General features: G+C 46.6%; 1 protein-coding gene across 1 annotated transcript; it reads right to left on the bottom strand.

Annotated features, from left to right (window-relative positions):
• Positions 1–1,431: 1,431 nt before the first annotated feature.
• EIF2D (eukaryotic translation initiation factor 2D) lies at positions 1,432–21,206 on the bottom strand. The gene is given in 15 exon segments (NM_001202488.1): positions 1,432–1,621; positions 3,142–3,316; positions 6,511–6,631; positions 7,913–8,008; positions 8,953–9,042; positions 9,416–9,565; positions 9,687–9,790; positions 10,215–10,260; positions 12,389–12,506; positions 13,265–13,518; positions 15,138–15,245; positions 17,939–18,029; positions 18,546–18,629; positions 20,158–20,348; positions 21,043–21,206. Coding segments are annotated over 15 exon segments (1,755 nt in total). The 5' UTR covers positions 21,099–21,206; the 3' UTR covers positions 1,432–1,550.
• Between the last annotated feature and the right edge of the window lie 1,285 nt (positions 21,207–22,491).

Here is a 22,491-nt window from a genome sequence, read left to right on the forward strand (position 1 = left end):
AGAGGATTAGTAAAATGGAAGAGTTTCCTTCCAGTGGGTCCCAAGTGACAAGGACCATTATTCTGGGTGTAATAACTGAAGGTAGGAGGCATCCCACACACGTTCACACCCATCCCTTTCTTCCTTTCTAGCCCCAGATGGGTAGTTTGTGAATATTGTGCAGATTCTCAAGTCTTTCTTATCTTGATTAAAAAGAGGAGTAAGAAAAGAAAGTAAATTGAACTCTAATTGGTTTTTGATTATAAAAACAAAGAACTCTAGGGCAGCCCAGGTAGCTCAGCGGTTCACAGCCTGCAGCCCAGGGTGCGATCCTGGAGACTGGGGATCGAGTCCCACGTCGGGCTCCCTGGATGGAGCCTGCTTCTCCCTCTGCCTGTGTCTCTGCCTTTCTCTCTCGAATAAATAAATAAAATCTTAAAACAAAAATAAAAACAAAGAACTCTAGAAAAATTCAGTTCAGCTCTCACTCCTTCCTTTCGTACAAGGAGAGCTCTGGTCAGAGAAGTGACTTCCAGGAGCTGAGCAGGGACCAGAAGGGTAGTTCTGAACCTTTTTGGCAGTAAATGATCCTGCTGGGCAGGTGGCAAAGGCATGGGAACCTCCCTTAGAAATATGAGCATGGTCTTGTGTACCATTTCAGAGTTCACAGACCCTTTGAAGACCAACCGAAGACCTCTTCCATGAGCCCCGGGGTGAAGTCTGGGGCTAAAGAAAGCATTTGTTGGGTAAGACTCTTTCCTGTCACAAAGCCACCATCTCGAAGCCGTATCACGATTTACCACTGCCAGCGGCAGCATGCCAGTGCTGGGGAAGAATCATCGTTGTAGGGTAGCCTGTGTGCTTTCATGATTTCTTATTTCTGTCCAGCTGAAATGTTGCTGCTATTTAGAGCCAAGCCTTTCTTCTTTGGCCTGGCTTGATAGCAGAGAACAGCTGAATGCTGCTTCTGTGTGACCAACTGTCTAGAGATGGAAGGGGACAATTTTAGGGCTAGGACTTTTTAAAAAAAATATTTTATTTATTTATTCATGAGAGATACACAGAAAGGCAGAGACACAGGCAGAGAGGAGCAGGCTCCATGCAGGGAGCCCGATGTGGGACTCGATCCTGGGACTCCAGGATCACGCCCTGAGCAGAGGGCAGGTGCTCAACCACTAGCCACCCAGGCGTCCCAGGGCTAGGAGGTTAATTAGGTGGTAGGAGCAGATGGGCAAGAGGTTGTGGACTATCTGCTAGAAGGGCTTTAAAAACAGGAAGGCCCTACCTACCCAGCCTTTAAAGCAGGAAAGTAACTAAAACCAGTGAAATCACATGAACAGAAAAGGCACTCCAGTACCGCCTCTTCTGTCGATGTAATCTGAGGTATGACTTGAAAATCTAGTACAAGATGCTAGCTAAGTGGAGGAAACAAGAGAGGAAATCAGATTTAGATTAGAATAAAAATTTATTTTGGTAAAGAATTATATTTTTTCATTTGCAAAAGCTGAAAATGCTCATATAAATTACCAGCCTGGATTTCCACCGGACCGACCACGTGAAACAAGAATCTGTTACTTCTTCTTGGCAGGTTTGGGGGCTTTTTCTAGGCCTTGGATGTATTTTCGAGGAAGCCGATACTCTTCTACAATCCAAAAAGCAGAAACTCCTCAGTGGGGCATGAGCTTCCCCTCCCTGCCGCCACCTGCACTTTGTGTCACAATGTCCGTCATTGGCCCCAACCCCAATGGGCCCCGACCCACACGGCTGCCCCCCTGCACACTCATTCCTGTTGTCAACTTTTGTTCTATTAACCTCAGTCACATGACCTGCTCTTCTCCACCCAATTTCAAGCCAGCTCCTCTGGGAAGCTGTTGGGGAGGGGCGATTTATCCTTACATCTCATGGATGAGGTGTCTATTTCAGGCATTTTCACACCAATAGCCACTTTCTAGATATACTTGATGCATTCATGATTTTCTCAGGAGAGGACATGTACGTCTATTCAATCATATGCTTGTCTATTTTCCTCTGTATTTCTTCTCAGCACCTCATGAGTTCACTTAAAGGAGTCAACTCCAAAAGTCTACAAACGGTACTGCCTTAGGCCCTAAAATATCAAGCTTTACTGTGTGCCAGGCCAAGTATGAAAAACAGATGAAGAAGGCAAGGTCTGACAGGCTGCTCAGTCTGGCAGGGGGTTCAGACATTAGAAAAAACTGGCCACATTGTAGGCACTAACCAGAAAAATAAACACAACTGGAAAGTGCTACATTGGCAATTTTTTAAATGCTAACTCAAAGAAAAAAATGGGACAGTGCTCTGAGACAGACTTCCTGTGACCCCTAAACTGGGCTGATGAGGTCCTCCGGTTGGGCAGACGTGGGCTGTGGGAGGGCACACACACTGCATGAGGGGACAGGGACAAAAGCACCGAATGGGCATGTGCCTGGTGTGTGTGGGGAGCAGTAAGGATGGTAGGGGTGGGGAGGTGAGAGCTGCCAGACAGAGCCCGAGTGGAAGGGTAGCTGGCCCAGGAGGGTCTTATTTATTGAACGTAGGGACTTATTCTGAAGGCACTGATGCAAGCAGCAAGAGTGTTTAGAGGGGAGTGCTGGAAAGCTGACTCAGGCAGAGGTGGTGTGACTAGAGGACAAACTGGAGGCTGGGTGACCCAGAGTTGGGAGAAAGAACTCAGGCTCCGGGATCTGACAAAGCCAAGTCCGGAGCCCAGCTGCAGCAGTGAACAGCTAAAGATGTGCCGGCAAAGGAATGAGCCTCTCCGAGCCTCAGCTTCCTCAGCCGCAAAACACAAACAGTTCTGCTCCATCGTCAGGAGGAGAGATGGTGCCTGCGGAAAGCCCAGGGGACTACCCAGCATGGTTTGGATGCATAACAAATGTTTTATAAAAGGGAAAACCAGGAAGGAAACTATTCCAATAGTATGTGGTAGAGAGAGCCCTGAATCGGGGGCCTAGGATCTGGCTCGACTATTAGCTCTGTCTCTTGCTGGCCACGAAAAAGCTATGTGGCTAAACACACACACACACACACACACACACACACACACACACACACACAGCCATGATGACTAGAGGGACTTGAATTGGTGGAAGATTTTTGCCAAGTTGGACCAACACTTCTGCTTCTTCAGAGGATGCTCACCAAGCAACAGCCGGCTGAGGTGATGGACCTGGTTTCCCTGGATCTGGACCTGCAGGCTGTCCTTGGCCCCAGGGGCAGGAGTGACCGTCGTGCTAGCCTGGCATCGCTGCTGGAGGATGGAAGCCACTGAGCACGGGTCTAGACCATAGGGTTCCAAGTTCCGGACCACAGTCACCTGGGGGGACAGAAGACTGATGGTAGGGCACCACTGCATGCCCTTCCCCACACAGGGCCTGCTGGAGCCTCTGCGGCCTCTTCACCCTCCGTGTTCACCTTACTTACAACCATAGTACCTTTTCGTCCATAAAATTTATTTTTATGCTCATCGATCCTTTCTATCCCATCTAATATACGTGTTATATACTTAGTGGAATACTCTCTATTCTACATGTAATATATACCTTTTAGAAAATTTTTTCTTTTATTATGGAGAATTAAACAAATAAATAACAGAATTGAATACAGAGCTCCTATGTTCCCATCACCAGTTTCAACAATTAATTATCGACTCATGACCAATCTCAATTCACCTATATCCCCATCCATATTGCTTTAAAGCAAATCCTCCTAAACATCACATCATTTTACCCACAAATTCTTTATGTTTCTAAAAGATAAGGGTTCAAAAAAATAAATAAAAATAAAATAAATAAAAGGGTTCTTTTAAAAAGAAAGACAAAACCATCATCACACCTAAAAATGGACAATTTCTTAATATTAAGCATCTCATCAAGAACACATACATTTTTCTATTATTCGTCAACTTCACAAATAACATATATGTGATTTTGAGGTTAAAAAAAAAAAAAGGGATCCCTGGGTGGCGCAGCGGTTTGGCGCCTGCCTTTGGCCCAGGGCGCGATCCTGGAGACCCGGGATCGAATCCCACATCGGGCTTCCGGTGCATGGAGCCTGCTTCTTCCTCTGCCTGTGTCTCTGCCTCTCTCTCTCTGTGACTATCATTAAAAAAAAAAAAAAAAAAAAACAACAACTGACACTTAAAAAAACCCCACAATTCTCCCCCTTTTGAAGCAAGTTCTCTTGCATTCATGACTAGAGACAGTGGAGTATATCACCATCAGGAGTGGGTTGGGGAGGGCTGCTTTCAATAAAGTAACCGGTTCCAAATATCCCAGGCTTGTCAAGGGATTGAGAAGCTCAGAATCGGTAAGACATTAGCAGTTTCATCTATTCCAGCCCCCACCTGAGACATGCACCCTTGACTACCTCTTCCCCCAACAAGTGGTCACCCAAACTTTGCTTGCAGACCTCCAGACAATAACTCCCTATTTTGGAAAGCACTGGTTTTAATTTTGGACAATTCTAATTGTGATCATTAATACTAATGGTGTTTAAATAATTAATATTAATGGTGTTGTTTAAATAAGCTAATAAAAATGTCCCCTGTTTTTACAAAGTTCACAGTATACCACTTCGCTCTTAAGAGAACACCTACAAGAGTACTTTTTTATGCCAAGTGAAAGAAATCTGGAGTTTTTACTTTTACAAAAAAAGGTGAAAACTGAACATAGCATTCAGCATTGGTTTTGCAGGGAGCCCTCAGAGAGGCAGCACATGCTGGGGGGCAGCAGCGAGGAGGGACCCTCTTCAATCTCCTCCCCAAGGAACTACACTTAGCAGCTCAGTGTCCAGCTGAGCAGTGAACTGTGTCTGTGAGCATCTGTGCTTTATCTCCATTTATTCTGTGCATCTGTTAGCAAGATGAGTCCTGAGATGTCAGAAAGGCCTAAGAGTGATTTTTGGGGTCTGGGAAAGCTCAAAATTTTTTCCATATAAAACCATGGTAATTGCTTCTTTGCTTTACACCATTTCAGCTTACAAAAAGTTTCATAGGAATGCTCCACTTTCAGCTAGCAGGGGGAACCTGTTGATACAGAAATTTGCTCAGTAGAGAATTTGGCACATAATTACACACTCAAGAAATAATGGCTATTGCTAGTTATTATTGAGGTTATCATTACTGGTTCTCATTTATTGACTGCTTAAATGCCAAGTACTATTCTAAGTGCTTCACCCATGTATATTCCTTTATTTGGCTCCTATGGTGCCTTCTAAGGTAGGTATTATCCCCATTTTTCACATAAAAAAATGCAGACAAAAAAAAACATTCACTTTTTTAAGGTCAAGCAGTTAAGGCAAAGGTCACATTTGAATCCATATCTCTAATACAAAACCCATTCTTATAACCATATACTAGAAAGTTCTTTACTTTGAACCCAAGTCTGTTTTCTTGGGTTTCCATCCAATAATCCCTTTTTTGTCTTCTCAAGGCACTCAGCATAAGTGCACTCCTTTCCCCAAGGACAGCTTTTCACACACTCAAGGTCGGACAGTATTTGTTCCCTACGACTCTGTGTATTTACAGGCTATTTTTCCCTGAGCAAGGCCCAGGAAGTAAGAGAATGAAGAAGAGCTGAAAGCCTGTAACAGGTCTAAAAAAATACAGATAGAATCTTGATCACCCTTGGAACTAGGCTCTAGCAAGTGTTCTACCACAAAATCCTAGAGGGCAGGGAGTGAGGGGGCCAGCTTTGCCTGTTTTATACAGGGCCCAGCCCACTCACATAAACACGGCTCTTTCATAAATAATCTTAGTGGCGTTTGAGGACAAAATCTAAAAACCTCCAATCACAGAGCACCTAGGTGGCTCAGTTAATTAAATATCTGCCTTTGGCTTGAGTCATGATCCCAAGGTCCTGTGACTGAGCCCCGCATTTGGTTCTCTGCTCAGCGTGGAGTCTGCTTCTAACCTCTCCCTCTGTAGCTCCCACTACTTGTGCTCTCTTTCTCTAATAAATAAAATCTTTAAAAATAAATAAATAAATACATACATACATACCCTCCGATCACATTAGAGAGACCAGAACTTAGCAGGGACATTAAATCACCATCTTCCAACATTGTGTCTTCTTTTTGTTTTAGATTTTATGGGATGCCTGGGTGGCTCAGAGGTTGAGCACCTACCTTTGGCTCAGGGTATGATCCCAGATTCCCAGGTTCTAGTCCCACAATGGGCTCCTTGCAGGGAGCCTGCTGCTTCTCCCTCTGCCTTTGTCTCTGCCCCTCTCTCTCTCTCATGAATTAATAAATAAAATCTTTAAAAATAAAAAAAGTTAGATAAAAGATTTTATTTATTTGAGAGAGTGAGCGCATGCATGCACAAGTGAGCAGGAGCAGGGGGAGGTGTGGAAGGAGAAGTAGACTGCCTGCTGAGGGGGGAGGCTGATGCAGGGCTCTATCTCAGGACCCCAGGACCATGACCTGAGCTGAAGGTAGATGCTTAACCGAATGAGCCACCCAGGCGTCCCCCCCCCAACCCCGCCCAACATTGTGTCTTTTTAAAATTACCTTTTTATTAGACGCTCTCTGTGCTAGGCTGATATCAATTGGGCAGATTTTGCCTTTCTTCACAATGGGCTCTTGTCCTGGAAAGCTCACTTGATAGGCAGGCTGCAATTTTTCAAAACATCTGAAACAGAAGTTGATGAGCTACAGACTGATAAAGCTAACAGAAATCATCTCATTCCCCACTGCTAACAGGCGGCTGGGTATGAGCCAATCCTGTAGGCAGTAGTTTGCCCTAGGCTGCACTCAGAATCCCTGACATCACCTAAAGGGCTGCACCTAAGATCAATTAAATCAGAAACTCCGATTGGCCATATATATATTTTTAAAGATTCCAAAAATATAGCCAAAGTCAAGGCCCATGGATTCAGGGAAGGGATTCATCAGGGACTTGAGCCCCTGGAAACCGTCTGGTGGCCTGGCCTTCTGAAAATCTGTCCAGGCTGCCTTATGGAATTTACTTCCTGTCTCATGACTCTCCTGTACCGAGCCTGGTAAAAAGCTGCTTTACATTTGTGACATGTTCCAATTAATCTTCTAGAGAAAGCCTTTACCACAAGGAATGTCTACCTTCATCTAACCAGATTTTCTCTTATCATATATACTGGGATTGTACAAGCCTTCTATAAAAGGCCAGACAATAAATATTCTAGGCTTTAAGGGGCATAGGGTCCGTGGAACCAGCCAACTCTGCATTGTAAAGCAGCCCACAGACCATAAACAGGTGCGGCTATGCTCAGATAAAACCTTATTTACAACAACAGGTAGTGGGCCAGATTTGGGCTGTGGATTGTAGTTTGCAAACTCCTGATAGAAGTTATTTTGATATACGTATCGATTTTGTTCTGTAGAAAAGAAAGCATAAGAATCTTTCCTTTGATGAGTTGAAGACAATTCCTCCCAGCCTTTTTGCTTTTAAATCTTCTTGAAGTTCGGGAATCCCTGGGCGGCTCAGCGGTTTAGCGCCTGCCTTTGGCCGAGGGTGTGATCCTGGAGTCCCCAGATCAAGTCCCGCATCAGGCTCCTGCATGGAGCCTGCTTCTCCCTCTGCCTGTATCTCTGCCTCTCTCTCTCTGTGTCTCTCATGAATAAATAAATAAAATCTTTAAAAAAAAAATCTTCTTGAAGTTCTTCTTTTAAATTAAAATTTAAAACTTTTAAATTAAATTAAATTAAATTAAATTAAATTATTCTTTTCCTTTCTCCCTTTTAAGTTTTCCTATATTGTGTTGGTTCAAGTCATTCCAAGGATCCTTCATGTCAAAATTACCAAGGCTGTGTGTAGACAAGTATCAGTGGAATTATGGAAAGAAAGTCAAAGATGGAGACAGTGATGATTCCAAAGTCTAAAGTGATAGCTATTACGGGATAGAAATGTTGGAGAGGGGCTGCCAATCCCCACTACCTGGTCAGGAGACTGTCCCATGGAAGCTTCATGACTGTATGCTGTTCGTTTTTCTCTAAGATGCAGTCACATAGGATGGGATCCAATTTCACAAGACTAAAGGGAAAGAAGAGGCAATAAAGAAATGCCAGCCCTGCCCCTCCCGATCCAAGGGCCACTCAGGATTCATCTCATGTATGTCCTTTGTAGTCATTCAGGACATTAGAGCCAATTCGGGGACCACAGTCCATGAAGTGTTGTACCCTGTGAATGGGAGGTATGGTATGTTTTTCTAGAACAAGGAGAAGCAGGTGCTAGAGGGGGGAGTGGGAAAAATCCACAGACCAGGATTCTTGGCTCAGTTCTGCCAACTAACCATGATTAGACTGATAGTTCCCAACTTTTTCATCATGGGGATGTCTTTTGAAAGTAAAGAAACCAAAAACCAAAAAACACGGTAATGGAATGCTCTTTATTTAAGTTTACTTTTTGTACCCACTTACTAAGAAAATAGAAGATACCGAAAAGCCATGATGACTTCAGTAAAATTTTTCCAAGTTGCATTTTATTCCTCACAAGGGCATCTGCATTTGAAAACCAGTCATGGGGGAACCTGGGTGGCTCAGTCAGTTGGGCATCTGCCTTCGGCTCAGGTCATGATCCTGGATTTCCGGGATCCAGCCCCACCCTGGGCTCCTGCTCTGTGGGGAGCTTGCTCCTCCCTCTCCCTCTGCCTGCCACTCCCCCTGCTTGTGCTCACTCTCTGTCAAATAAATAAATAAATAAAGTCCTTTAAAAAAAAAAGAGAAAAAAGGAAACCAGTCGTGGAGGTCTATGAGCTAACATGGACTCAGAATACAGCCAGTGTTGATGCTGTATGTGAACCTGAGCATCCTGGACAAGTCTAGGTGTCCACAGCCTGTGGTTTAGAAATCACTGGTCTTGATTATTTCTAAAAGGCTGTGACCTCCTATGTTCCCCTCTATCCTAGACATCCTCCACAAATGTGCCCAAGTCTGTGTTGCTGGGGCTTGATCTTCAGCAGTTCCCCAATCACTCACTTTTTGTTGTTCGCATCGACCAGGTCATTTTTCTTGGCATAATTGATGATGATTGTCCGGACCTCACCACCCTCGAGAATACTCCCCTTCCTAAGACAGAAGTGACCAAGAGGAGGGGGGAGGGTTAGTTCATGCTGCACCAGGAGACAAACTGCAGATACCAAGACTCACTTTCTACTCGGGAGGCTGCTTTCCTTGGCTTTTTGAGCTCCATTTTCTTCCCTTTCCTGACTGAGGTGAGCAGGACCTTGTGAAGAATAATTACAGGTGGAAATGGGAGACACCTACTCTCCTTATTTGGTCAGACATTCCCAGGGAAGGAGGCTTGAAGCTGGATGTGGGAGAAAGGGAGAACAGGGGCACAGCAGGTTTTGCCAGTCACAGAGGAACACTACTCAGGTTGAGAGGAACTATAGGCCAGAACACCAAGCAGGCAGAGGAGGGCTGCTCTCCAAAAACTCACTTGTGGCCAGACTCCTGGAAGAGCAGGGTCATGTTGGCTGGGACACAGTAGAGGGATTTTATATCTGGAGGGTGATAGGGCTGTTCCCTGCTACCCTCCTGGATAGTCTGGGAGGTCGGGGAGGGCTCGGGTATGACGAAAGATGTGATCCTAAAACCCAGCAGAAGGAAAGAAAAAACACATTTTACACTAGCATCTCGGCAATTCCCGGTCCATGGCCCAGGTGCCCTGGGGCCAGCTGAGCTACGGTGACCAGGCCCCCTGCACTCACCTCGGGTGCTTCCAGTCCACAGCCACAATGCTCTCCACCCCTTTGCTCAGCTCCTCCACCTGTACAATCTGCTCCTGCTGCATTTGCTGCAGGAACTTAGAGAGCTAAGGGAGAGAGGGCCAGTGGTAGGGGACTCCATCGATTCCACGCACATCCTGAGCATATGATGTGCCACACACCAAGCTAGGCTGGGCCTAGGGAGGGGACACAGGACAGTCCCTGCCCTCATCAAACCAGGAATTGGGAGGTCCCCACTGTGAGGCTCAAGGGGTGAGAAGCTGCTACAGGCTAACTTTATATCAGAACTCTGGTTAGATACCAAGGGGTGAAAGGGAAGGAGGGAAATGGGTGCCTGCCCAACTGCCTCGGCCCAGGGAGTTTTCTCCCCCTGCCCTTTTACCTGAAATCAAAAAGCTTAATTCTAGCCTGAGCCCTATGAACAGGGCCTCCCCCGTGTCCATCTAGCTCATGGCACGTGTGCCCCTATACAACTCTCTGGGTGGGTATGCAGACAAGGTACCTGCTTACCTTTCTGTAGCTTGATTTCTTTATGTCCAGCTGTCGTCCTTTGGGGCTGGTGGGAGAGGGAAAAGGCAAGTTAAGCTATCAAAGCAGTAGTGGTAGGACCTGCCTGCCACGGAGAGGAAGGCAACTTTTCTCAGCTTTCCTCCTCCACGTTCAGAAAGCTGCTACTGTTCCAGAACCCTCTGCCCAGTGGTGGCATCAGAGAGGGATACCCGATTTAGGGAAACTCTAAATCACTGCTGTCCAACAGACCTTTCTGTGAATTTGGAATGTTCTCCCTCTGTTATCCAACAAGGTAGTCACCAGCGACTTGTGGCTATTAAGCACTTGACACACAACAAACGTGACTGTGAAACTAAATTCTGAATTTTATTTAATTAGTTTAAATAGCCACATGTGGCTAATGGCTACCGTACTGGATACAGCTTTAGAGTCCTTTCAAACTGGACCACTTTGTATGGCCTCCAAAATTTCACCTCAAGGTGAACCTTTCCAATACCAAGCTCACTGAGGCCAAGGGCAGGATTGGCAAACTACATCCTGTAGCCCGTATCTGGTCACAGCAGTTATCCATCGTCTGTTGAAACTATAGAGCTGAGGAGCTGCAATAGAGATTACATGGTCTGAAAGTCTACAAGATGTACTATCTGGCTCGTTAGAGGAAGAGTTTGCAAACCCCTACCCTACAGCTGTCTTTTTTTTTTTTTTTTTTTATTCATGAGAGACACAGAGAAAGAGGGGCAGAGACACAGGCCGAGGGAGAAGCAGGCTCCATGCAGGAAGCCCGATGTGGGACTTGTCCCAGGACTCCAGGATCATGCCCTGGGCCGAAGGCAGGGGCTCAACCGCTGAGCCACCCAGGGATCCCTACAGCTGTTGAATCTTTGAGGGTAGGTTCCTATGAAAGCCATCATCAGTCCCTCTTCTCAGAACTCATGTCTTCTCTCAAAAGCTGACAAGCAATAGCAGTGGGATTCATAGAGCCCTCCTAGAATCTACTCCAGGTTAAGAACCTCTATCCTAGAGAAGTTTCTAGGATCTCTTTCCCAGTTACTTATTACCCAACAAGGTCAGGACAAATGACCAAGTATCCTACTACACACGCAGACCCAACACTTGCAAAGGATGACCTGAAGGAGCCCACACATAAACAGGAAGAGAATTACATTAAAATCACTTTCTAAAAAACAGAAAAAATTCTCAAAAAAAGGAAAAGCTGACCTGCAGTGTAAAACTCAGGGAGCAAATCATCTGATAGGTATTTCCTGGGTGCTTATTAAACATTAGGTTAGTGGATCTTGACAATGATCCTACACGTGCTGGAAATTAGGGTTCAGAGAAGCCCAGTAACAAGTTCAATTCACCTTGCTCCCAAACCCTGGGAAACTGGCATTTGAGTCCAAAGCCCAGGTTCTATCCATATGTAACACTGTCTCTCCTGGTGGCTTGTGTTCAGGGTGGGGTTCACGCTGATTCTTCCTCTTGATACGACACAATATGGCCCACTCACTTTGCAGGGAAAGTGTGAGGGGGTTGAACATTCCAGAAGAAGCCTCTTGACAAAGAGGCTGCCCTGGGACTCCTGAACATGAACAGGACGTACTGCTCAATTCATGAGACTGCCCAGAATCACCATAGCAGAAGCAGTACTCAGAGAATCTTGGAAATTTTAACTTTCTTCAACATCCTTTCACTGGCTAAAATTAAATTTTTTAAAACTCAGGACCTAATTTATTGGCCAGATCAACTCTCCACTCCTTCCTTCCTTCCTTCCTTCCTTCCTTCCTTCCTTCCTTCCTTCCTTCCTCCCTTCCTCCCTTCCTCCCTCCCCCCCTCCCCTCCCTCCCTCCCTTCCTCCCTCCCTCCCTCCCTTCCTTCCTTCCTTCCAAGATTTTAATTTATTCAGTTATGAAAGACACACAGAGAGAGAAGCAGAGACACAGGCAGAGGAGAAAAGCAGGCTCCACGCAGGGAGCCCGATGTGGGACTCGATCCCAGGACTGTGGGATCATGTCCTGGGCCAAAGGCAGGTGCTCAACCGCTAAGCCACCCAGGCATCCCAACACTCCATTCTTTCCACAGCAAGTCCCTCAACCAATCGCCCCATCACACACCTGTCCCGACACACCACCAAGGTACCAGAGAAAGCCCCATGCCCCATACCATGCCTTCCATACCAGCAGGAGAACATGTGGTTGCCAAGGAATATGCTGGTGAGTAAAGGGAGGTCAGCTTTTTTGACTTGGCACTTTAAAGCGTGCAAGAAGCATCGTTGTAATAGTTCATCCATTTGCTCTGCAAAGAGAAGATGAAAACACATTTTTCTGAAGGACACAGAATGCCTGGTGCAATACAAGAAAACTCCTCACCCAGCTCCACCTCTGCCTCACTCTCTTAGCTCTGAAAGGAACCCATTCTCGAGTACCAAAGCTCCCAGACTCTCTTGAGCACTGAGCCTTTGAAAAGGGCTGACTCCAAAGAAGAGGTCCAGCCACAAAGTCCCACCCCACCAGGAGCAAATGCTTCTCTGCCAGAAAAGTAGGAGCCAGAAGAAACCAAAAGTAGGAGCCAGAAGAAACCAAAGAGGAAAAAAAAAAAAAAAAAAAAAGGGATCCCCGGGTGGCTCAGTGGTTTAGCACCTGCCTTTGGCCCAGGGCACGATCCTGGAGTCTCGGGACTGAGTCCCACGTTGGGCTCCCAGCATGGAGCCTGCTTCTCCCTCCTCCTGTGTCTCTGCCTCTCTCTCTCTCTCTCTACGTCTATCATAAATAAATAAATAAATCTTAAAAAAAAAAAAAAAAAAAAGAAGAAGAAACCAAAGAGGCCTCTGTAGCTGGAAACAGTCCAAATACCAGGGCAGACCAACATCCAGGGAAACACAATTTCTGTGGAAAAGACTCCCATTTCTGAGATGTCAAAAGGCTATCACACCACCTTCACCAAAAATCAGGACTTTCCCATTCTCTTAGAGCTTTGGCACCGCTCTAGTAAGAAGCAGAGTAGAGCATGTTTTTCTCAGGTTGAGATGGATCCTTCTGCCCCCAGAGCTATACCTTGAAGGGTCCTGCTGTCTGTAGGGTCTGGATTCAGACCCCTGGAGTTGGAGTCTTCTGAGGCTTCTGAGAGGGACTTCCTCCCACACATCTGCTGCTGAGCTTCCCCATTTTCATCTTCTCCCTCCAGGGTCAGGCACCTCAAGTCTTCCTGCATGGCGGGGTCTGCCGTGATGGACTCCTCTTTCTCGAGATCTGGGGGGTCCAGGGCCAGTGGAGCAATGGAAGGTAGAGAAGACTTGTCTCCAGATCGCCTGGAAAAACTGCACGTCAGAAACGCCAGGAAGCGGTCACAACATTCTCGAATTCTAGTCAGGGTCAGCTGGGGGTCCAGAAAGAGTAAGAGCCACAGACAGGGGTGTCCAGGAGAGGGCAGAGCGCCTGGGCTCTCATCTAAATCTTATTGCCAATTCTAGGCCCAGAAAAATCCCATGCCTCAGCTTCCTCATCTCTGAAATGCGGAGAGTAATTCTTGCCTCCTCCTTATCCCAAAGGAATAATAGTATCACTTATCCACATCTGGGGACAAAGATTAACAAAGAGCAGTTCAAGAGAAGCCCCCAAAAGGATTCCCTTCACATGAATTAAAAGAAAACCATTTTGAATTAAATAACAGAAGTAAGATGACCAATGCATCTGTAATTCCAGTTTGGGGAAACCCAAGCTCGAGGCTCAGGGCATGTGACAAAGTACAAACACCTGAACTGCTCCACGACTGCAAAGTCAGCTGCTTCTATGTGACAGCAGGACGCGATCTAACTTGCAGAGCAGGGATGACATGCTTTTAAGCCACTGAGCCTCCGGAAGACAGGGAAAAAAGCGATGTCACACACAGAGAAGGCAGAGTAAAATGATGGAAATCAAATCACATTTTCATTAATGTCGCAGCAAGTCTTAACAGTATTGTCAACAGTGGGTGGGACTATATACCCAGGCTCTTTTGATGAGATGATAAGGTAAGTGCACAAATGTTTTTAAAAGGTGGGGGCGGGGGAACCAAAGTGGCCACAGGTAGCACAATTTGGGTAAGATGACCTTGCTGACCACTGTCAGACTGGCAGAAAGCAAGGTGTCTGGGGAACATAGGGGAGCAGCCCACGGATGTCTGCTGAGACACACACTGTGCTTAGGCCTCCAGCAGAGCGGGGCTCGGCCAGGACTTACAAGATGAGGAACTCCAAGGCTGGGCTAGAAACGTTAGGATCAATCTATATCCACGGGCCACAACACTTGGCCCAAAGACCCAAGTATATGGCTTTCAAGAAAAGCCCTATTTACTATTTTGGTAAAACGACAAGAAAAGAACCAGAGGATAAACTAGTATCCGGTTTTAGAAAGCAATGGTTAAGGTGAGGAAACGTGACTTCCACACTGGGGAGGAGATCTGAAATGTGAAACCTGAACAGAAAAGTGATGAGGTTACAACCATGGTGCCTGAGGATCTACTCTGCTTTGATTTGGATTCAGAAGTGAGTTCCTGAGCCCTCGCCACGGGGCAAGAAAATGCCTAAATGTGTGTAGCAGACAAGGTTGCACTAACTAAAGCCATAAAAAAAAAAAAAAAAAAAAAAAGGGTATCATGATGCAGAGAGGCAGGGTAGGCAGTCCCTAAGGTCTTCTTCTAGGCCTAGAATTCTACAGTTCACCTAGAAAATCATCAAAGTTTTCTGTATTTCTTCTCCAAACATGAAAAATTCAACCAACCAATCAATCCATTCATTTTTTCCCTCCACATTAAGCGAAGAAATTCATGTCTGGAAGCAGCAACTTGCCTAAGGATGAGGCAGGGGCCCAAGCTCTCACTTGTGAATCCAGGCCCACCCCCTCTCCACCCACCCAGCTCCCTGTAAAACTGAAGAAATGAAGGACCCACCATAAGTGGTCCTGGTAGGTGTGCAGCATGGAGAAGCCCCTTCCTTTCAAGCCCGAGGTCAGCATCTCAGCCGTGGACATGGCAGCAGTTCCGACGGCAACAGGGGCTCTGAGGAGGAGGAAGACAGAGCTGGGGGTCACAGAAGACTTTCAGGAGAGACATCAGGGGCATCTTTCCACATGCATACCAAAAGCATGTTCGCAAATTTGAAGCTACTGTCTACATCACGAAGCTACACTCAGTCCAGCCTCGGGTTCTTCAGATTACCTATAAATAGGACTTTCAAAAATCCCTTGACATCCCCCTTCTGTATAAGTAACTCCTCTGCTGACATCATCACTGTTTGTTTTTATTCCTATTATGAATTAAACCCAGGCAGGACTTGCAAGGATATTTAAAGTCCCCTTCATTTCATTTCAAAAATATAAATTACCTCCCCTACCTTAAAGGCCTAGCCATCCTATAGACGTTCAAAAGGAAGGCCATCTGTGTGCCACCTAGGAGGCTGAGGGATGACACAGGGAAGGGAGAAGAGATAAATGGTGGCACTAACTCGAGAGGTTCCTTCTGAGTTGGCTCTTTGTGACAGGGCTCGCTCTGTGTGACAATCTAAGAACAGGGCACGTCCGGGAGATGGAGAATAGTCACACAGACAATAACTACAAAAACTTCCAAAGCCCAAATGAGAAACCTCCTCCCGCTAAGTGTTACTCAAGCATTGCCCACACACTGCCTGTAAGGTCGGGTGCCCACCTGGGTAACAGTGCGGGGAAACACAAGCCTGGCAGGGTCCCCCAGGCACAGTGGAAAAGATTCAAGGGCAGAGTTGCTGAAGATGTTTGCTAACCTGGTGGCTCCACTTACTGAGTCCATTGGTCAACTCCTGCCACAGAAACTTGGAATCTGTTTTTTTTTCCTCAGGTCCTAAAAGAGGAGTCTTTTCCTTCCACCTCTGGAGGGATCAATGGCTCAGAAACTTCTGTCTTACACATGGTTCGTATGATTAATAAACCCCCTTGTGCCTTTATTCTCAGCCACAAACCACTCTCAAGCTTCATCCCCATATAAAGTCTAAAGGCCAACCAGAGCAGGCCACTTATACATTCCTGTAGTATTCTCCTATTTTGGATAGAATACTGGGGAAAAGAGTGACACCACCAAACTTTTCACCTGCAGGTTTTGCCACAGTTAAACAAGGAAACATTTCTAGGTGCTTGGTTCCAAAAGGGTCAAGGAAAACAGGAGAACATGAGTGGCAACAATAAGATCTTTGAACATGACCCCTCCATGCCTACAATCTTTCTCTCTTTCTTAAAGAAGCAATGAGCTTTTCTCCCAAATAATGAGATACATTTCATTTCAAATGAAAACAATCCATTGTATCCAGTGTTGGTGGAGAATAGGAAAACAGGTTCCACATATCCTGCAGGTAGGAGTGAAAATGGATATGGCTTTCTTGTAGAGCAGTGGAAAAATGCATGTGATCTTTAGCTTAACAGTTCAGCTTCCGAGTATCTACTCGAAAAATACTGGCATGTTTTTGCGTCCCCAGAGGCATCAGTAAGAGACTATTCGTGATGAAGACCAACCGGAGGCAACCACAAGGTCCATTAGGAGAGAACCTCTTCTATGACCACATAGCAGGTAAGAAGACTCAGCATAACTGAGCTTGCTGACATGGAGAATGGCCCCTTGATCGTAAGTGAAAAAATAACATAGATAAAGTATAATTCTGTTTGTTTGTATTTTTAAACATACAATACCCAAATCATACATTTTCACACACATACTCCAAAAGGTTGGCAAGGATATATGTATCCTATATAGCGGTTACCTCTAAGAGCAAAGGGCTGTGGGGTGAGGGAGCTTTGATTTTTCAGAACTGTTCGTATGATTACTTCCTAATTTATTTCTAAAAAGAAGCCATGTAGTGATGGCTGAACGGCACTGTAAATACACTATAAGCCACTGAACTATATATTTGAAATAGGTGAGTTTTACAGTATGTAAACCACACCTTAAGGCTATTAAAATAAAATTTTTTTTAAAAGGATGATGATGTGGGTGATGGAGAAAAAAGTCAAGGCCACGAAAAGCAAGGAAAGACCAAGAAAAATGTCTTAGACAAAAGACTAAGGTGACACAACTAAATGCTATGTGGTACCCTGGATTGGATCCTTGAGTGGAAAAAAAGACATTTCGTGGAAAAACTGGGAGAATATGAATAAAGTCTATAATTGTATTAATAGGATTATACAAATGTTAATTCCTTAGTTTTGATAACTGTACGATAGTTATATAAAACATTATCATCACAGGAAGCTATAATGTATAGTACCTTTGCAACTCTTCTGTAAATGTAAAATTATTGTAAAAAGAAAGAAAGAGGGACGCGCCTGGGTGCCTCAGTGGTTAAGCACCTGCCTTCCACCCACGGCATGATCCTGGAGTCTCAGGATCGAAGTCCCACATCAGGCTCCCTGCATGGAGCCTGCTTCTCCCTCTGTCTGTGTCGGTCTGTCTCTCTCTGTGTCTCTCATGAATAAATAAATAAAATCTTAAAAAAAAAATAAAATCGAAAATAAAAAAAATAGAAAGAAAGAAAGCAAGCAGCATCAGCAAATACTCTTGGCTGAGATATGCAGATACCCCAATCCCCTATGGTCCACTCTCTGCTTCTGGAAGAACTTGTTTTTTTCTTTTAATCCTTTTCCATAAGCTTTGTAATTTGACCCTTCCTATTTCTTTCCCCAGTTTTACCTAAGTTTTCCCCCCAAAGGCACAGTGGACTGGTACAGTACCTGTTCCCCACCAAGGTGATGGCACAGAGGTCACCCTTCTGTACCTGAGGCAGACCAGCAGGGGGCACCACTAGTCCAGGCAGCATCAAATCTGTGGGGAAACCAAACAAAAGCATTACAACCTGCATTCTGCCTCTAACCAATTCCAAGTTTTCCTTTTTTATTCATTTGCTCCACCAACAAACATTTATTAAGTGTCGGCTAGGTTATTCATAATGAGTATTAAAAAAAAATGCAACCTGAGTATCAGACCTTTTCCCTTTAGCGGGGCTGGTGGTCAAACTGCAGCACCAAGTTGAGAGTCTGGTCCTACGATCTTTTATCCTGGTTTCCTAAATTTAGCTTATTGATTTAAAGTATAGCATTCGGTAGTTCATAAAATATTTCTTGACTTAAGTACAAAGTACAAAGCTCACTGAAGCCTTTCGACAGAGTTGAAGTGGCCCAAAGACCTTACTGAAAGCAGCCAAGTGAGAGATGAAACATACACGGGGGGATATTCCATTTTTCAATTGTATAAACACAGGACATGGGTACATTTACTAAAATTGCTGGCCCTTACTAAGTAGGTTCAGCCAATAGCCAGAATACAGGAAAATCCTCTTACCTGCTCCCCCCACTAGTTTTTCGAGCACCAGAGGCCATGTCGTGAACGTTGGGAGAAGGTCAGGATAGGACCACAAGGTGTACACTGCCCAAAAAAGACATAGACAGACTTATTGCCAAAAGGTCAATCCCCTAGGGAACTGGCAAAGCCAAATACTAAGGTCATTTTAACTAAGATAGAGAAAAGAAAGTCAACCCATAGCTAGAGAGGAGGCTATGAGGCCCAAAGAGGTTTCTTTCTTAAAGAAGGCAGATACTAAAAAAACTGGATGTCACTTGAGGCTTGGAGGCCCTTATGATCCCACCTGGATGCAGCAGCAGAAATGGACACAGATAAAAGCGGAAACAGGGAGCCAACAAGGATTTCAGCTGTGACCTCAGAAGCAAGGAAACGAAGCACAGGGTGCCGGCCTATAGGAAAATTTGAAACTTCCCCATGTTTATTATTTTTATTCCTTCTGTGTTCACAGTGATTAGCAATAAATCCTTAGATCAAAAAAGGCCTCTGTTTATATGGCCGGAGAGTGGAGTGGGGATCTACGTAGCCTAACGAGACCACACTGCACAGCTTGAAGCCAGGCTTGGGGCAAGAGCTTCAAGTGACAAAGTAGACGTCAGCAGCTATGGAAGAGAGAAAAGGATGAGAAAGGACACTGGATGTCTGAGTTCGGTGACAAAGAGAGAAAGCAAAGGATCCAGAGAGAGAGGTGAGACAGTTGGGCGTGTAGTTTAATGAACCCAGCTTCTTCCCTATCACTGTATTTTTTCTTTCTTTCTTTTTTTTTTTTTTTTTATGATAGCCATACAGAGAGAGAGAGAGAGAGGCAGAGACACAGGCAGAGGGAGAAGCAGGCTCCATGCACCGGGAGCCTGATGTGGGATTCGATCCCGGGTCTCCAGGATCGCGCCCTGGGCCAAAGGCAGGCGCCAAACCGCTGAGCCACCCAGGGATCCCCTATTTCTTCAGTTCCTTAAGAAAATCCTGATAATGATAGTTTTAAGAATATTTTTTACATGACCTGAAATTCCATCCTGTTCAAGACCTCTGCTCCATTCCTCGTTAACCCACTACCAACTATCATTCCTTCGTCTCAGAACAGCCCTTGGCAACTACCCTCCCTCTTCCTCTGTTAGCCCTTTTATTCTCCGTCCTGTAGCAGTTTTTGATCTTGAAAGATCCGATTCTAAGGACAGTGGGTCCAAGGAGATCCTTAGGGATGGTACTGGGAGATTTTGCACTTCGTTTTAACTCGGAAGGGAGGGAGGAAAGATGGGAGGGAGGAAGGGAGGAAGGGAGGAAGGGAGGAAGGGAGGAAGGGAGGGAGGGAGGGAGGGAGGGAGGGAGGGAGGGAGGGAGGGAGGGAGGAAGGAAGGAAGGAAGGAAGGAAGGAAGGAAGGAAGGAAGGAAGGAAGGAAGGAAGGAAGGAAGGAAGGAAGGAGGAAGGAAGGAAGGAAGGAAGGAAGGAAGGAAGGAAGGAAGGAAGGAAGGAAGGAAGGAAGGAAGGAAGGAAGGAAGGAAGGAAGGAAGGAAGGAAGGAAGGAAGGAAGGAAGGAAGGAGAAAGAGATGTTCGGCCCGGATTACAGTACTGGCCATCTCCATCTATTGGCATACCTGTTGGATATAGATTTTTCTCCAGTTCAAATAGGATGGGGTTACCACCACTCACGTACACAGTCACCGCATCTCCTCTATGAGCATACAGCTTCACAGTGTTGAGCTCTTCCTTTCCAGGTACTAACACGGAGACCTGATCTGTTCCAAGACCGGGGAAGGCAGCCGCCACATCAGCCCGAAGCCTCCTCCTGCAGAAAGCAAACCAAAACCTGGCACAAATCCTGCCTGAGTGGATTGTAATAAATACCAAGGCCCCAGAAGGATTTACGATAAGATCCCAAGGACCAAGGAAAAACTGGCCATTCTCTTTCTCGTTTCTCATGCAACACCTCCTCTATTTTCACATACTCCTGGGGGCGAGAGGGGCGGGCATGTCTTCCCATTTTACAAAGAAAGAGGAAAACTGGACCCCAGTGAGTGACCGGGTTAGGCCGACTTCGGACGCTCGGCCCTTCCAGACCCTATGCCTAGCCTTGGGACCCGCTCCCTTCTCTTATCCGCTTGGCCAGTCCGTCGGCTCTGGTTGGACAGTAGACGAGGGCACCGAGGGCGACGACGAGAGGCCGCCGGTTCCAAGTTTCGCACCGTGGGCTCCGCATTTGCAGCACCAACAGACACAGCCCTGGAAACACGTCTCCCCTGCCCCTCCCCCCCGTCTCTCCCGCCAGAAGTAATCGCTAACGCTTTTGCTCCTATAGTTGCAGTTTTCCGATCTTTCCTACGGGGTCCGCGGCTCCTTGGAGGGCGGGGCCCCCTCCGTTTCTGCAGCCTCCAGGGCAGCGTACACGGAGCGCGGTCGCTAAGCGCTCACCGAGTGGTTTCCCGCTACACCCACTGGGACATCCAGAAGGCCCGGGAGCCGCGCAGGCCCCTTCCCCTCACCTGTCGGACCCCTTGATGGCCGTGTTGGACTTGACCCGAAAGGCCTTGGCAAACATGTCTGCGGGAGTGGCCTGCGGAGGGGAAGGAGCGCACAGAAGCCAGGGGCCGTCAGGAAAGCGAGAACGCGGCGGCCTCCCGACTCGCAGCCCCGGGAGCGGCCATGTTGCGGGTCCGGCTGGAAAACGGGCCCGGCTGGGAAACGGGCCCGGCTGGGAAACGGGCCCGGCTGGAAAACCCGCCCGGCTGGAAACCCGCCCCTTCGGCGCTGCGGGGACCGCGGCCGCCCCTAGCGGCAGGGCCGGGAACTACGCGCGGGGCGGGGGCGGGGGCGGGGGCGGGGTCCGCTCTGCGCCTGCGCGGGTCTCTGGGCCTGCAGGTGGCTGCGGTGCCCTCGCCGGCTCCCACGCTGTCCTTACCAGGTGGCGTGGGCTCTGAGCGCTGTGAGCTCCTGTTGCGTCTAACTTAGTTCAGCTCCGCAAAATTAATTGAATAATTTTGTGGAGGCGGAGAAAATTAAGGCCGTTCCACTTTTAAGTTCAGGTTAGCAAGTGCAGGCATCCCAGGCCCCGAGAAGAAGAGCTCAAATTTTCATTAACTTCAGTTACAGGAAGAAAACAGCTCGCAGCTTAACGTCCTAGGAAGCCCCTATTAGAATGAGAACAGAGGGATCCCCGGGTGGCTCAGCGGTTTGGCGCCTGCCTTTGGCCCAGGGCGCGATCCTGGAGACCCGGGGTCGAGTCCCACGTCGGGCTCCCGGTGCATGGAGCCTGCTTCTCCCTCTGCCTGTGTCTCTGCCTCTCTCTCTCTCTGTGACTATTATCATAAATAAATAAAAATTTAAAAAAAAATAAAAAAATAAAAATAAAAAAAGAAATAGAATGAGAACAGAGCTCAATGCCCCTGAAGGCCCCATATCAAAATGTAAACAGAACTTGAGGAATTGCTCCAGCCCTTCTGGAGGTCCCCGAGACCAGTCCTTAAAACTAAGCTGGAGCCCACCTGGGGGTCCAAGTCCCTGCTCCGCTGTGTCGGGTGCACTTGGACCCAAGCTCGAGCTTGTAAATAAACCCTCGTGTTTGCATCGGTGTCGGCTCCTTGGTGGTTTCTCGGATTCGCGATCTTGGGCAAAACAATTTTCTTTAGGGGTTTTTATTTATTGAAGTGTTTACGTTTTGTTGCATGCTAGAGGTCTCAGGATTTTCTCCTTTAATTTACATGGGATGGTAATAACAATAACAGAACCCGCCGGCGCCCCAGGTTTACCCCTCATGCTATTAGGAGCAAACTGCGGGTCTTCACATCTATTTTAAGATTTTTGGGGCCACGTTTAAGATAAATTTTTCTTTTTTTTAAATTTTTATTCATTTATGATAGTCATACAGAGAGAGAGAGAGAGAGAGAGAGAGAGAGAGGCAGAGACCCAGGCAGAGGGAGAAGCAGGCTCCATGC

This window comes from Canis lupus, chromosome 38, assembly GCF_011100685.1.
Source record: "Canis lupus familiaris isolate Mischka breed German Shepherd chromosome 38, alternate assembly UU_Cfam_GSD_1.0, whole genome shotgun sequence".
NCBI lineage: Eukaryota > Metazoa > Chordata > Mammalia > Carnivora > Canidae > Canis > Canis lupus.